General features: G+C 30.0%; 1 protein-coding gene across 6 annotated transcripts in view; it reads left to right on the top strand.

Annotated features, from left to right (window-relative positions):
• Positions 1-17824, top strand: part of NAALADL2 (N-acetylated alpha-linked acidic dipeptidase like 2) — a 1088713-nt gene that overhangs the window by 949569 nt on the left and 121320 nt on the right. For all 6 annotated transcript variants that reach the window (XM_039865076.1, XM_039865077.1, XM_039865078.1 and 3 more), the window contains one exon: positions 969-1064. In XM_039865076.1, coding sequence (XP_039721010.1) covers positions 969-1064 — 96 coding nt within the window. The remainder of the gene's footprint in view (positions 1-968; positions 1065-17824) is intronic.

The following is a 17824-nucleotide window of genomic DNA, read 5'->3' on the forward strand; positions in this document are numbered from 1 at the left end:
AGACGAGGTGGCTTATAAACAATAGAAATTTATTTCTCACAGTTCCAGAGGCTGGAAGTCTAAAAATCATGATGTCAGCAAGGTCAAATGAGGGTCCTCATCCAGGTTGCAGAATTTTTATTGTACCTTCCCAAGGAGGAGGAGTCTAGGGAGCTCTGTGGGGCCTTTTTTATGAGGGTACTAATTTCATTCATGAAAATGAAATCCTCATGACCCAATCACCTCCCAAAGTTCCCATCTCCTAATACCATTACTTTGGAAATTAAAATTTCAACATATGTATTTTGAGGAGAGATATAAATTTTGAGAATATAGCAGATAGTAGCATTATCAGTATGCCTTATCTTCTTGCATACTGAAATGTGTCTGTACCTGCCAGTATAAAATGACTAATTACAGTATCTCTGATTCATTTCAACCATCTTAACACTAAGGCTCTGATATGACATGTTACCACTTTATATGTAAAGCCATGACACCCTTCTAACCAAAATAAATCTTACTATTGTTTTCAAGTGAGGTTTGCAATATTTATAATATTGTGCACACTTTGCCTAAGGTTTTCTGATTGGCAATCATGTTTATCAAAAACAGTCCACTCTGTCAGCCTTAAAACATAGAATTTGGTGTAGAGAATAGAGAAAGGGTTTCAGATATGATTTTTATAGTCAAAGTATCTTACTCTACATACGAGTCTGCATTTTTTGAAAGGTAGGAATGCAAAGAATTCTCTTTGGAGTAAGAAAATATTCTCTTATAAATACAAATAATGTCAAGAGATATAGAATTATACTTATTTTAATTTATAAATATTCTGTGATTTGTTAATTTGATCAGTGGAATGCAGTCTAACAATCAGCAGAAACCTTAAAGGAATTTACTTTTGAATCTTTAAAGAAAATCCAATAAGCACTTGAAAGATAAAATCAATGAAGAGTTTTAAATGTTTCTATTCTGATTTTCCACAGGGTCCAAGTTTTCTCTCTGAGGCCCTTTTCCCTAAACATGCAACAAAAATTGAGGAAATGGATCCTTTTTTCACCCTTCATGAAACTATTACTAAGGTAAGAGAGGAAGGCATTTATAAATGTTAGGAAAGTTTTAGGTTTTTTCCTGTTGGTAGGTGGAGAAAAGTAAAAAATAAAATCAATCAAGAGAAATAGATTTATATAAATATAAAAATTATATATGTAAATATATAATAAATAATAAATATATATATTTAGACTATACTAGAAAGGATTTTAAGTATCTCCTATTATTTTACTAAGGAGTGAAGGTGCTAAGCAACTCAGTCAAGATCATACAGACCAATAACTAAAGATTTGTATGTAAGATCAATCCTTAATATAACAATTAACTTTTTTTTTTTAATCTGAAAGTAGATTTATGGTGTATCCTCAAGCATACCCCTTCACTTTAGATTAAAGGCAACACAAAATGGGTCTTTGAATTTCTGTATTTTCAAAATTTGATTTCAATATTTAAAGTACTTGATTGAGGTACTTTTTTAGTTGCAGTAAAAAAAGGCTCCTTTCTTTAATAAAAAGATAGGCTGTGTTTGTAATAAATGCTATTACTCTGTGATTGTCATGCCTATTTTTATTGTATATTCTTACCTGAAATTTTATAATATAGAGAATATTAAATTCTACAGTATGGAACAAATAAATTTGATGCCTAATATATGATATCATATACATTTTTATATTTTATGAACCAATTTTTTAACCTGTTATAATTTGCCTTTTGGGATGAAGTTTATAGAGAATATTAGCATTTTAGAACATTTAAAATAATCCAAATTTTATATGTTTACCTGAAAGATCGAATTATTCTTAAATCTTCTTAGTGAAAGTTTACAAGGCTGTTTTTCTTTAGAATGGGGAAATGTGGTATAATGAATTGAGCTCAAAGAGAGGCAATAGAATGAGCTCAGAATACAAAGACTAGAATCCTAGGTCTACCCCGGACATTTAAGAGCTATGTGAATTTTTTTCTGAACTTTTGAAATAAAAGAAGTTTGGACCACATTTTACTTCAAATTTTCCTAAGCTCAAAATAACTGAATCTTAACTACATTTATAACACTTTTTACTTTCTCCTCTATTCTAGTTCTTTGATTTAGTTTTTAATATCTCCATCCTTTGATTGTCCACTATTATTTGGCTGTAGAAAGATAGAAGAGGTTCCAAAAAAAATAACTCCTTAGTATTCAAAATTTTAGTTGCATTTCTAATACTTGAAGAAATGATAGATAGAAAGGTAGGCAGCTAGGTAGATAAATAGAAAAAGATATCGTGTGTGTGTGTGTGTGTGTGTGTATTCGAATGAGTACATATATCTATATATTTGGATAAATGTTTCTATGTGTCAAATATATATATTTGTCTGCAACATGAGTTGTAAAATTTCACTAAGAAGATTTAAGAATAATTCAATCTTTCAAATAAACATAAAGAATTTGGATTATTTTAAATGTTCTGAAATGTTAATATTCTCTATAAACTTTATCCCCAAAAGGCAAGTTATGACAAGTTAAACAACTGGTTGGTAAACTATAAAAATTTATATGATGTCCTATATTAGGCATCAAATTTATTTGTTCTATACTGTAAAATTATATATATATATATTATATATACATATATGTATATATATTATATATATTATATAAATTATATATATATTATATATACATATATATGTATATATGTTACATATATACATATATATGTATATGTATAATAGGTATCTTTATTCATTAAATCAGGGGTCTCAAACCCCCAAGCCATTGGTACCAGTCTATGGTCTGTTAGGAACCAGGCTGCATAGTAGGAGATGAGTGGTGGGCGAGAGAGCAAAGCTTCATCTGTATTTGTAGCTGCTCCCCAGCATTAGCATCACTGCCTCAACTCCACCTCAGATCGTCAGGTATTAGATTGTTATAGGAGCACTGGTCCCTGTTTCCAAAAAGGTTGGGGACTGCTTTATTAAATGGTATCTATATAGTATATATCTATATATCTCTCCATTAAATGGATGATGAATGTTGGAAGAATTCTATGTCTATGACAAAATAAAACCTGCTTAAATACAGAAGCAAGAGTTCAATGACAGTTTGACCACTTATATTTATCCAAAGTTGATTATGTTTTCCCAGCCATCATTTTTACCTTTGGTAACCACTTATGTTGCAGACAAAGTCCAAGGAAAAATATTGTTCTTTAGAAGTTGAATCTTATTTCACCAATAGCAGAACTTTTGGAACCATAAAAGGATACTTTGTTTGATTGTCAAAATTTTTTTTGATTTTTTTAGAGGGGTTCAATAGAGAATACATTAGGAAATATTGAGCATAGATTTCAATTCTATCTTGACTCCCAACTTATTATATTATTTAGTAGAACTTTGTTTTGTACATCAAAAAAGATGTATACTCATAATGGCTTTCCCTACTAGGATTTCTGTAAGATTGAAAAGATGATGTATATATCTTTTCTAGAAGCTCAATATATATGTAATTGAATATAATTATTAACACATTAAAAAAAAACAAGGCTAAATTATTCAAAGTAGACTTTACCTGCTTTTTCTGAATTCCATTTTTACTTTATAGAAAAAAAAGAACTCAAACATAAAAGCAGACAACTAAATTAATTAAATGCTGAGAGTACACTGATAAATTAGTGTATACAAATGGAACAAAAAATTTGATTTGTTAAGGGTTAACATCTTTAGAATATTTTGTTTCAATAAGGATATTGGTGGTATTATCAACGTGTGTCATGTGTTTAGTACAATCCTGGGCCACATAGTACTGTGATATTATGGAAATAACATTGGACTTTGAGTAATTCGACCTAGCTTGGTATAAATTCTGCCACTGTCAATTATTAAACAATCATATGAAATATAAAAAAGCACTTTGTAAAATTACAAAGCACTAATATTATTGGTATGATATCAGTACTAAAACAGTTTCAATAAATCAGAAGTATTGAAGACACTTTTCCTTATTTCTTACAATAAAAGATTGAATTGGACATACAACACCATCACACCATCACATATTTAACAAATATATATGTCTAATATAAATATTTACTCATGTAATGCAATCTATCATTCTTTCCAGGTAACTAACTTTACATTCTAGAGCTTTTGTTACAGATCACAAATATGTGTTATGTCAGATTAAATTATAATTTTTAAGTATTAGAAAGTTAATAATTTATAATTGATGCCTTTCTGAATTTAAATAAATAACTAAACCACACTCATACATGGAATTTGAGCTGTGAATCCTTGTCCTTGAAAGTAGTTTTCCAATGTAGTCCTATAGTTCTTTAAAAATTTTTTACCAAAGCTTAAATTTATTTGTCTTTTTGATATAAAGCATGGAACCTAAGAAAGTAATGAATGAAACTCGACATTGATTCCAAAAGGTGTAATTTACCATGACTTCAGTGACAGTCAGGTGGTACAGTATAAAGTTGCCAGAGAGCAACATATGCTGCATTGATGATGAAGATGTTTCCTTATCCTCTATAATTACCTTAAAAAATAGCATTTGTCTTTTTTAATTATCATAGAAGCCAAACTAATTCCTCCAAAGGCTAAACATGAATAAAATACCAATGTAAATCTTAGCTGCTTAATCCTTTAATAAGTGAGTAAAAATCATCATGGATTTATGTTTTGAAATAGGCTTATTTTTCCTTCTACACGTAGGAATTTTCTAATTATGTTTTTAAATCTTCAACATTTAGATCATAAATTGTTATTAGTTATCTAAGCATTATGATAGTCTACTATAAGCCAAGGATGAAGCAAAAACTTGAAATACAAAACCAATTACTACACAGGAGTAGGTTCAAGGGAGTAAATAGGTAAGCAAATAATTTAATTATAACGTACTAAAAAAGATGAAAGTAATATGGCAAGGTATGGGAGTAAAGAAGATGGAGCTTTGCCTCTGACTAGGAGATTTAAAGAATTTATCAGAGAGATGTCATTGAGAAATTTAAAAAATTTTACCTTTATTTTAATTTCAATGAATTTACTTTGCTAATTCTTTAAAGAGTAGGTCATTTGTGGTAGTGCGTAAGAAATGACGTTGTGTATTTTGGAAAGCAAAAGACAGATTTGAGAGACATCATTATGCTGGATATGGGACGTAAAGTGAAGTGAAGAGTAAAGAATAATTTCAATAGTTCTATCTTGAGCAAAGTTGATAGTATTGAATTAACCAAATTAAGGGCTGGCTTGGAGAAAGTGATAATGAGTTTGACATAGGTCATGTAGAGTTTGAGATACTCTAGGGTCTCTAGGCAAATATGTCAGGGAGACAATTGGATACATGTTGTTGGAGCTCAGAAAGAAGTAGGATCTAGAATCGCATGGTCCGATATAGTAACTGCTAGTCACATGTGTATTTAAATGAAATTTAAAAAAATTAAATACAATTAGAATTTCATATTTTCAAACTCATTAGCCACAATTCACATGCCTAGTGATAACATGGCTAGTGGCCACTGCATTAAACAGATTATAGAACATTTTCATCATCACTGATAATGTAGATGATGTTACCCTGGCAACATTTACGCAGGGGAAGAAGAGCGAAAAGGGATAGGACAAAAGGCCCAGGTTAAAGTGTTTCACGTAATCCACAGGAAAAGAGTATCATAAAAAGAAGAAAATGTTCAAAAACATATCTACCCACTATATACCCATTAGAACCAGAAACCAAAACAAAACAGAAAGTAACAAGTATTGGTGAGGACAGGAGAAATTAGAACCCTTGTGGACAGTTTGTGGGAAGGCAAAAATGGTACAGCTGCTGTGGAAACAGTATGGAGGGAGATTCCTCAAAAAATTAAAAATAGAATTATCGTAAAATAGACCAATCCACTTCTGAGTCTATATCACAGAAAATTGAAGGTGGGCTTTTGAAGAGGTATTTGTACACCCATGTTGATAGCAGCATTACTCACAATAGCTAAAATATGGAAACAACCCAACTGTTTATACATGGATAAATAATAAAGCAAAATGTAGTATACACAAACAATGGCACATTATTCATCCTTAAAAAGTAAGGGAATTCTGACGTATGTTGCAACATGGATGAAACTTGAGGACATCATGCTAAATGAAATATGCCAATTACAAAAAAGACAAACATTGTATAATTCCATATATATGAAATACTAAGAGTAATCAAAATCATGGAAATAGAAAATAGAATGGTGGATGCCAGAGGCTACGAGGAGGGAGAAATGGGGGGAATTATTGTCAGTAGACTTATATAAAGATTCTGTTTTAAAAGGTAAAATAGTTAATGGAGACGGATAGTGATGAAGTTTACACATTACGAATGTATTTAATACCACTGAATTGTCCCCTTAAAATGTTTAAGATGGTTAATTTTATATTATGTCTATTTTACCACAATAAAAAATATGAAAAAAGTATATTTACCCAATCAACTACTCATTTACTATAACTTTTAAATCGATATTTCAAATTTTTAAATTATTTTTCTCTTTACTTATGCCTGATTCTTAGTTCTTTGCTATTCTCCACAAAGAGCTTCTTATGGTTTGTTACCCATTTCTTTGTTCCATTTTAATGATGTTTTGTATTTATTTTATATGTTTTTGAATTTAATATATTTTATTAGGATTTTCTTCCTAAAATTTAACTATAATAGACATTTAACAAATGAAAATTGATAAGTTGTATTTTAAGCACTTGGAATAGTAGTGGAAAATTCAATCTATCATATAATTGTATTAACAGTACTATTCCTCCAGAACCCCAAATGCTCTATATTATATTTTTACATCTCTGAGTATGAATGATACATCCAGTAAAATTTAAAAAAAAAAACCATGTGCCTGTAGTGTCATGGAAACCAGCAAAATACCTAATTTTGCTTGAGAGCTTCGTCAAGAAATATCGATTTGTACTCCTTTAGTTGATTTTTCTCACCGTAAGAAAAAAAATCATGGTTCTTTATTTTTAATTAGTATAGGCTATGAAATATTAATGTTTTAACTAGTAATGGTTTTTTAAAAATGCTGTTCTTAAATGGATATATATATTTTTTCCTTTTCTTATATAATGTAAAAATAGGGACTTTTACTAAATTTATTTAGATATTATAATGTGCCACAATGAAAGTAGTAGAAATAATATGGCAGTTATTCCCATTATATATGTGGAGAAGGATCACAGTGAGGTTAAATTGTACAATTAGACAATATTTATGTAAAGCCTAGAATTCAAGGCTAGTAGTTCATATATACTTTGTATTTTAGCAATATAGTTATATCCGTCCTTACTTATAACTATAAATTTTAATTCAATTTTGCAATGGTGTGAATAGAGGCTGATGGTAGTGTCTTCAATGATGAAAAACATTTAAATAATTCTACTTTTTGACCATTTCAGATAATATTAATTGCAATTGCTGTCAGTCATCCTTTAGAAATAATTAACCAGAATCACTTTAATAGAGTCATATTCTGCTAATATATTATTTTAAACACGACTTGTGAAATGTAAATCTGCAATTATTTTTAAATGTCACTATTAAAATGTTTGCACTAGTTGTTACAATATTGAGATTCTTAGAGTCTGATACATAAAATCTTAAAACAATTTACTCATTTTATAACTACGAAATTGAGAGGCAGACTAAAATACAGAATGATTTTATTTCTCATGAAATATTCTCAGCTATAGCTTAGAAAATATAGCTCAGTAGCCTTATATAAATAAAGAAAAAAGGGAAGAGACCCAATACCTTTTATTCAGTTTCCTGAATTTCAAAGGCATGTTGTATTCATGAGCTAATAGAATTTCTGGTGTGGTCTTTAAATGCTTAGAAAACCTGGCTATGATGTCTAATCTGAATGAGCAAATCTGAGTGTCTTCCAAGTGTCTCTATGTTGATATATCGTTTGGGTAAAATGTGAGGATATATTATTCTATTTATCAAAGCAAGTGTAATGATACTCTTTAATCCTGCACATGTGTACATTTGAGGTTATTCTGAAGCTGTGGATTTAAAGCTTTTGTTTTTATCATTAAAAATACTTCGGGAATTTTTTTTCTCCTGTATCAAATTATTGTTAATAGATGCAAAATGTCTCCACAGAGATTTATACTATATTTTCATGACATGAGCTAAAACAGAAAATATTCCAAATATGTATTTGCAATTCAAGATAGTGTACTTTGTAATAAAGAATGTCAGTTGGAACTACTCAAGGGAGATGATGGGATATTAAAACCAACCTCTTATACTTTGAAAAGAAAATATCACAAGTGTGTTATTTGAAAAGAAAATATTATAGGTGTGTATTTTCTTCGTAAATGTATAATTAAACTCAATATCTTTATTTACTAAAATTGGAGATTGTACCAACTATATTTTCTCTTGCTTAGAGAAGTTTGGTTTATTGTTTTTCATTATATTGAACAAATATTATAGTTTCTAAAGACATGCCTTATACTATCAATTTCTCTTTTTTGTTTCTGTTTTTATTACTAAAGTAAACTATTACACAATATAAACTTGTCAAAATTTGACTCCTATTTTAAAGAGAAGTGAACTATCAAAACAGCTAGTTTACTACAACATGTTGAAAGAGTTATTAGCTACATATTAAGATAGAAATAAGTACAAAGGTTATTCTCTGTGCATACATGTTTCTTTTATATATACATAAAAACTGCTTTTAATGTGCTTGTTACAGAACATAAATATGCTAGTGATATAAATGAGAATAGGAAACTCTATGATCACCTCTATATAACATGACAATCTTTTAAAGACAGTCAACCTGCTTCAGGAAGCGTTCATATCTAATTCAGGAAGCAATAGCCTTATGCCTTAAAGTAACATTTTCAATGATAACTGAATTTTGTGCTCTCTAAATATAAATGCTTCTTATTTCAGGGATCTTTCATTAAGTTAAAAGTTAATTTAAATATTAATTTCTGTGTTTTTTTTTCTGACTTCAAACAAGAAATTCTTTGTCTTTTCATATCATTCTCAATAATGTCATTCTCAAAGTGCTATAGACGTGCAGAGTCAAAGGGCAGAGTAGTCAATGGATAACAGAATAGCTCCAGGTAGGCAAGTCAAATGTCCTTCCAAAAATGCTCTTCAGACAAAGCCTCTGTACAGTAGAAAGATTTAAAAGCTCCAGGCAATAACCACTTATTAAAAAATATATATCTACTATAACACAACAAACCAGAAGAATCTAGGCAGTCTTTTGGAGTATGTTATAATGGACTCTGATTGTGCTGCTTGAATGTACTGGGGACAGTATTCACTGCCCTCATGGATGAATATAATAAAACACACACATACACACACACACACACACACACACACACACACCATGTGGTATAAACTAATCAACAACACAGATTTTCAGCGCTAATCACTCTCAGTATTATTTCTTGGAAAACCCCGAGTTACATATGTTTATAAGTATGTATGTATGTCTTTTTTTCTAGAAAATTCTGAATGCCATACTGTTATATTTAATAATATTTAGACCTGTATATTTAACTGCTGTTAGAATGATATAAAAAATAGTCAAAATTGCACTATTTTTAGTATATAGTATAGTCATTATTTGAATTATACAATGTCTCTCTTAAAGCACTCACAGCAAATGGTATTTTAGAATAGAATAAATATATTCTAAAAATATGAATGGTTTATGATACTAAATTGAATTTTAGGAACTAAGCAAAATTAGATTTGTAGAAATCAAACAAAATTTTGTTTGAAAGGTATTGTAATAGAAAAACAATATTTTTTTTTATTCAGTTACGGTTTATTTATTAATATGTCTATTTAATTTTATAAAATTAAAGTTTAAGATTTAATTACATTTGAAATTAGAGTGTCCTGGAACCATTTAGTGGAGGTTCAGATAGTAATATTTCTGCATTTTAAAATAAAACAATAACAAACAATCAAAATTATGTTTCCAAATTATCAAGAAAAATAATTATGATTCTTATAATTATTGACTTTATAAAAGCAAGGAAAAGGTAAACAATTTTAAAGACATTTTCTCCAAAATTGAAAAATATACATATCAGTTAGGATGTTTCTGTTTGCTATTTAACAGAGACCCACATGCAATCTTATTTCATAAAAATAAAAGAATTCTATTTTTCTTGTGTGAATGAAAAGTCTGGAAGAGGCAAGCTTTAGGAGTGGCTCAAACACAGCCCAGAGCTATTTACCTGTTAGCCTCTAAGTTCTGCCTTTCTCCCTGCTGAACTTTTTTTATTTGTACATGTGCTGCCAAAGTTACCCCTGTTGGACTTTTAATCGGTAGAATTCCTCCATAGTAGAAAAATGCTTCTGGCAGTTCCTGGAATCATATTTGTACATAATTTCTGTCAAAGCAAAAGATTCAATGCTGATTTCTAAAAGCCTCAGAAAAATGGACCCCTATATTATTATTATCAATAGGTTTTATGCTTAATTTGTACCATTCCTGTAACCAGGGAAATAGCTGTGTTGATTGGATTAGGCCTGGTTTACTGATCACTGTGGTGAAGGAGTTCAAGTTACCCTAATTAACTGAGAACAATCATGTTTTCCCTTGGAACTGGAGTCAGGTCCTTTCATAATATGTGAGTGCTGCAAAATAGTATAAATTGCAGAGTAGCAAAAATGTTTCAGGGACAACCACCAAATCTGCTACCAATTATAACAATGTTTTTGTCCACAAGTAAGTAAGCATGAGTATTTTGGAAAAGGTAAAACCAGTACTAAACAATGGAGAATTTTCTGCTAGCAAATTGCTATGTACTCTGGTATGTCTAGTCATTATAACAACCTAAAAGGGAACAAGAGATGAAAAAAAAAAAAAAATGAAACACAGATGAGAAGTATTCATAAAATTAGTTTGATTACTGCATTTACTCCCAGTTTCATTGTTTCCTATGAAGTTTTAAATGGACATCAGAAGGTCAGAAAACTCACTGTATCTGTGAAACAAATATTTTTTTCCTGCCCCCTTGGTAGATATTCAAAGATAGTACCTGTATTCAGACTGAGACTCAGGGCCATACTCCATGTACCACTTTAGAAAGCCACTAAGAATTGATTGTAGTTGACAAATGAGATAAACCTATTGGCCAACCTGGATCTAAAATGCTCATCAGTATAACCCTCTGCTTTTAAGGAGATGATTGATCCTTAGAAACTTCAAGGAATCACTGATTAAAGAATCCCCACTGTGAGAGGCTCTGTAAGCCTATGCACAGACTGAAGTAACTTAAAAAAAAAAATCTAATTTTTTGGATTGTAACTTTTGTTCAAAATATGCAAAATATAAAACTCTGTTACCAACAAACTTTTTAAAGACATATGTAGTTCCTTCCTGCTTTTAAAGGGCTGGTATTCTTGTCAATGTAAGAAACATCTGAAGGTATGCCTCTGTGTAGCAGGATGCTTAAAAGTTTCATTTCATTGCTTACCCAAGGACTTCATGCTTCAATGATTTTGTTTACTAAACAAGTGGTAATTAATTAATTTAGACTTATCACTGTTTCTTCATGTCAACATCGATCCATATTTTAACCAATACTCCATGATTGCCAATAAAATAAAATAAGCATATAGATATTGAGACAAAATGTACTCTAAATAGCTTTCATTTTGGCTGCCAGCATTTATTCATCCCCCAATTTATTTCCCACATCTCTGTCTAAGACATGTTTGTATTTGACATATGGCTATTAGTGATCAGTCTACCAACTAAAACTCTGGAATTTCTGTTTCAGCAATAGTTTATAAGATCTTCTCTAAAGCCTAAAATGTCTCCTTTTCATACAGATTTTTAATCAAATGCTTGAAATAATAATAATGCATTTAATAGACTTAGGGATTAAAATATTAGAGATGTATATTTAGGAACCTATAGAGTTATTACATTAATTGTTATTTGGCCTATATTAACACCAAGTTTAATATATAAAGGATGGAGGAAGGGTATAAGAGAAATGTGTGATATGAGAATAATATATGACATTGAGACAACAATAATATGTATTAGACAACTTAAGAACACACGGCAAGCATGAAAGATTTGTAAAATACATGAAGGAATGAAGCATTTGTGCAATGAATGTATGATTGATTCATTATTACCTCAAATCATAAGATATTTTATATAAATACAAGAAATTTATTTTTAAAATATTAGTCATAACTCCTAAATGCCAACCAATTTATATATCATAGAGACATGTATCTGATTCAAGTAATTAATTTCCAGAGCAATGGAAAGGAAAGATGGATTCTATGATTCCTTTTCACCTTTTCTTACTCCTTCAGCAAAGAGCTAGGTAGAAGATTCAGATATTCTAATGAAATGGTTCTTCATCTATTTTATTCATATCCCCAGAGCTCCCTAGGGACAATCAAACTGACACTTTCAGGTGATTTTCTAAGTTTTAATGAGTTAGTTATAAAATTAAGCAGTTTGGCTCCAAGTCGTGTTTGAAAAATGTTGTCATTGTGCCTAGGGGCCTTGTGTCTGAAGTTTTAAGAGTTGCCACAGAAGGCTGTATTCTCACAATTAGCAGCATAATTATACATGTACCACTTCTCTAGGTTTTAGCTGTTAGGATCCAAATGCATGAGCATTGTATATAACTACTTTTACATAAATTCAAAATATTTTACATTCAAAATAAATTAACAGTTTTCAAGTAACCTGAACGGATTCAATATATATCATTTGGAGAAATTGAAGAAAAATAAGAATCTAGGCATATTTATGGCATTCAGTTATTTTTCTAAAGTCCATTGAAAACAGTACTCTAACAAAAATATGATAAAATATTCACTGTGTTAGTCCTAAGTAAGCTTTTTAATGAATAAATACAAGTTAAACATGAAAAGTACATTTCTTCTACATGATTCAAATGCCAGATTACTAGTTACCAATACATGCCATTAAAAATGAAACAAAACAATTTAAATTTTATTTCTTTATTATAAAAAGTTTCATATGCACAAAAGATAGTATTCATCATATGTACGTCTTTAAGGATGATAAAAAAAAAAAAAACCCGCATAACTACCATCCAGGTTAAGAAATAGAAAAATGCCAGCCCCTTCCTAGGTGTCCTTCATAGGAGAGAAATCCAGTTATGCTTAGCTTTTTGAGAATGCTTTCACTGCATTTCTTTATAGTTTCTCCTCTGTATGTATCTTTAAACAATATATTATTTAGATTTTCCCATTTTTTAAATTTCCGAAAAGAAATTTATTATTTTTTTTTTGTTATTTGTTTCGAGATCGACTGTTGTGATTCAGATTCAAGAATTTGAAATAATGCTATTATTGGTTACTCAAGATCTTCGGGCAAATAGAAAGAGATTAACCACCAGGCATATCAGTATCTCAAAACTTATCTCAGTTTTCAAGTCTTTCTTTACACATAAATATACCTATGATATCCACCACCCTACAACCTTTACAGAACTTTTTTGGGGATCATCAAGGGAGAGCAACCCTACTCAAAAGTAAGCTAATGTCAAATGACTGCTGATATAAGTTTGAATAGAGAATTCAAGTATATATTTTGAAAGCAGAAAGAGTAACAACATGGGACGTCTCATATAGATATGAGAAATAATTCAAATATATATTTTGAAACCAAAAGGAGAAGAAACAAGGAAATATAAATCTCTGATAGGAAATCCAGAGTTATATTAGAAATGAGTGGCAGTATTAGTTCAGAAGAACAAAGTGTGCATGCCTTTGAAGAATAAGCATTAAAGATACGTATTATCTGGGTCTTAAGTTTTAAAATAGTAACATAAATTTTGATTCATAATGAAGGGAAGCAGATTTCTCTCATCCACATTGATAGGTATAATTATAGTTTGTTTATTTTTATTACTGTAAATCTTTTCATTGAATAAATATACCAAACATTGTCTATGTATTGTTTTACCATTGATAAGCATTTAGGATGTTTTTAACAATTATTTAGAACATTTTTGTACATATCTCCATGTATAAGAGTTTTTCTAGGATACATACCCAGAAATGGAATTCATGTCTCATAGGATATGAATATTTTTAACCTCATTAGGAAATATTAATTACTAGGTGGTTGACTGCTAAGTCTCCCAAAGATCACCAGAATAGTCTGTTGATCAGTTAAAGCATATTACAGCAACTTCACAAAGGGAGGATAGTGCCTTGACTGAATCTTTGTAGTATCTTAAGAAAAAGCATCCTGGTGAAATATTTTTTAGAAGACTTGAGTGTCTGGACTCAAGTTTTAAGGTGAATAGTTTAATTCAAAGAAATGATTGTTAATGAGAAAAGTTCATGACAACAGATTAAGGTTGGTGAACATGTGAAGGGACGATTATTTGATAAACAAGCCATTTATCCAAGTGAGCAAAATATTATCCAGAGAGAAGAGGTGTTTGCATAGAAGAGCTAGCTATTTGTCTGGATTTATTGGTTCACAGAAATTTCTTGAAGCAAACAGTGAAGGTATTTATTAGTTTGAAGTCTTATTTTCATAAGAATCTCCTGGAAAATAATAGTTATGTTGATACCAATGGCCTTAGTTTTCAGTGCTGATAGGTAAAGTAAGTGTATTTATGTAATCTCAATTCTTGAAGCCACATGTGCCAAATCTATTTTATACAATCCTCTATCAAACTGTTATATATATATATATATTTTTTGCCAGTCTTTTATGTATACATGCTGCCTAATTCTCTTTAAATAATATGCCTTTCTCAGATTGCTAATGAGATTGAATGCCTTTACATATTGGCAATTTGGGTTTTCTAGATGTTTGTTTGTATGTATGTTTTCTGTGTTTGAAAAAGTCATTGCCAATTTTTTTGATTGTCTTTTTTATTGATTCTTAGAAGATATTTATTTATATTGGCCATGAACTTGTTATAAGTCTCATGTGTTGCAAATATCTTCTCCTCAATTTCAATATTTATTTTCACTCCTTTTTATTGTATTTTTTTTTAATGAGCAGTTTACGTCAGTGTAATCTAGGTTAGCAATCTATTCCTTTATGTTTACTGTTTTTAGGGTTTTAAGAAATTTGTTTATACTCTGAGGAAAAAAATCTTGTATTACTTTATAAATTTTTATAATTTTTTCTTTAACATGTAAATACTTAATCTGTGATGATGATGATGATTTAGTTAGGGAGTGCAGTTTTTATTTTTCTACCTGATTTATTGAGAATTCCATCCTTCCTTAATAATATGCAATGAAACTCTGTTGTATGTCAAGTTTTTGTACATGTATAAGTTTGTTTCTGGGCTCTCAATTCTATTCCTCAGTTTATTTGGCCATTAGCGTACCAACGGAATACTCTTTTAGCCTTATGTCTTTAAAATACAACTTTCTGTTAGATCATGACCTCTACTTAATTCTTCTTTAAGATTAGATTGATGGTTCTTACCCTTTATTCTTCCATATAAATGTAAAATATTAGCTTGTCTAATTTCACAACTGCTCCGTTGGGGTATTGATTGAAATTAAAGGCAATATATACTTACCTAATAACTATTTGCTTGATCCAATACTACTGATTTGTTCTCAAAAGGATATTTTATTACTAATACCAAATGTAGTAATGATAATAGCAAGGTAAATAACTGAATATTTTAGTGCTGAAAATATCTTTAAAAGTAATCCTATAAACAGTTTATTTTATAGACAATGAACTGCTATGCATAGAAGTGAGGATCAAGATTACAGCAGATATATAGATGAAATAAGATTTAGACAAAACTTCAATACCATTCATTCCTACAAATATAAAAACTCAGCATCTCTATATGTCCAGTGTATAACAGTACACAAGGTAAGAAACTATACTTACCCAGTATTTCACTGTATCATACTGCCTTCTTACATGCCAAAACTCAAAAAGTTATTAGGCAAATCTTATTAAACACATTCTAGGTGCTAGAAACTGTTTTATTTGCAAAGGATACTGCAGTAAACAAAAGAGGCTACGGGAGATGGGAGATAGATATCATAAACATATAGTTATAAATACAAACTTTATTAAGTCTCTGAAACTATAGAGTACTATTAGAATGCAATAAAGACTGTAGGAAGTATTGACCTAAAATGGGGTATTTAGAAAACTTTTCCTGGAAAAGAAATTTTTGATTCTTTGATCTCAAGTTTTATAAGAATTACCTAGTTAAAGAAGTAGAAGAAAAAGAGTCAGGTCGAAAAACTTATGTGACTAAAGCCTCTGAAGAAAGTGGGAGCACAGCCTAGAAAATGGAAAGCGGTTATATCATTAGGAACCAGAGAGCAAGAGTAATGATGGTATGAATCAGACCAAAGGGTTGAGATAGTTGATAAAATTGGACCTCATAATGCATCATATTATTTGTAAAAGAAAGGAAGTACCCAAGACAGTATAAAAAGCATTCCAAAACCAATGAAATGGGAAATTTCAAAATCAATACTTAACATTCTTCAGAATAATGATGGGTGATTCTACTGATTTTCATCTGGCAGTAAACAGCATCAGACAGTAGAACTAACTAGTCTGAGTAGTAACTGATTCAATGATCTGACAATGATTAAATAAAGAAAGTAGGATAAGGATGTGGAGAAAGAGTCCACTGTAAAATAATTAGTATTAATTAAATTATAGAACCTTACACTAGAAGTCCAGTTTAAAATTAATTTGTATGTAATCATAAATACAAATATAAATTATCTGTTAAATCTTCATATTTTTGCCCTTTTCAACTTTATTTTATTTCAGTTCACATTTTTATATTCAGAATCTTTAAAATCATGTTGTCATTTATTGAACTTGTATGAAACATTTTTAGACTTATTTTTAATATATTGGCATATTTGAAAGTGACTTCACCTCTAAATACTTCAGACTTAATATTTGAAAACTAAGAACTTCTTTCTAAATACTCAAAATATCTCATTGAACTAAATTCTTAACAATCCTGCAATATTGGGTGATATCTATTTAATATTCAGATGTCCCTAATTGTCTTTGATATACCTTCTGCAGCTGTTTTGTCTAAACCTGGATTCAATTTAGGACTACACATTGCATTTGGTTATATGCAGAGTAGTTCTTTATGCAGAGTAGTTCTTCCCACCACCCCCTCAACCCCTCAACATTGATTTGTCAAAGAGAATAAGCTAATTGTCCTGTCATTAGTTTTACCTTCTGGATTTCTGGTGTCATTTAGCATATCCCTCTGTCCCCTGGTTATCTTATAAACTAGAAGTTAAATTTAAAAGCCTGATCACACCTTGATATTAAGCTTTTCTTACCTAGAATACAGCATAAGCTGAAGTATACATCATATTGATGTCTTCAGAGACATCATCATTAATTGCAAGATTGATCGTTTGATGAGGATAATAATGATCTCTCCATTGTACCGTTATATTTTCTCTTGTTACCAAAAAATCATATCTTTGATGTTACTTTAATATAATCAAGTGTTCAATTTCCCATTATAATAGTCATGAAAAAGTAGATTACACCGCAGTAACAAAGAATTTCAAAGTTTCGGTGGCTTAAAATGACAAAAACAAAATTCTTATTTATTTAAAGCCTGCAACATCCCATTATATAATGACTCAGAATACATCTTTATATCAATGCACTCTTTATAATCAAGAAAGTCAGGGAAAGAATGAAATGGACAAGTGTGCAATGGCTCTTAAATGTTTCTTCCCATAAGTGACACATCTTGCTTCTGTTGCTAT

This window comes from Pteropus medius, unplaced genomic scaffold (genome assembly GCF_902729225.1).
Source record: "Pteropus medius unplaced genomic scaffold, Ma_sr-lr_union100, whole genome shotgun sequence".
Classification (NCBI taxonomy): domain Eukaryota; kingdom Metazoa; phylum Chordata; class Mammalia; order Chiroptera; family Pteropodidae; genus Pteropus; species Pteropus medius.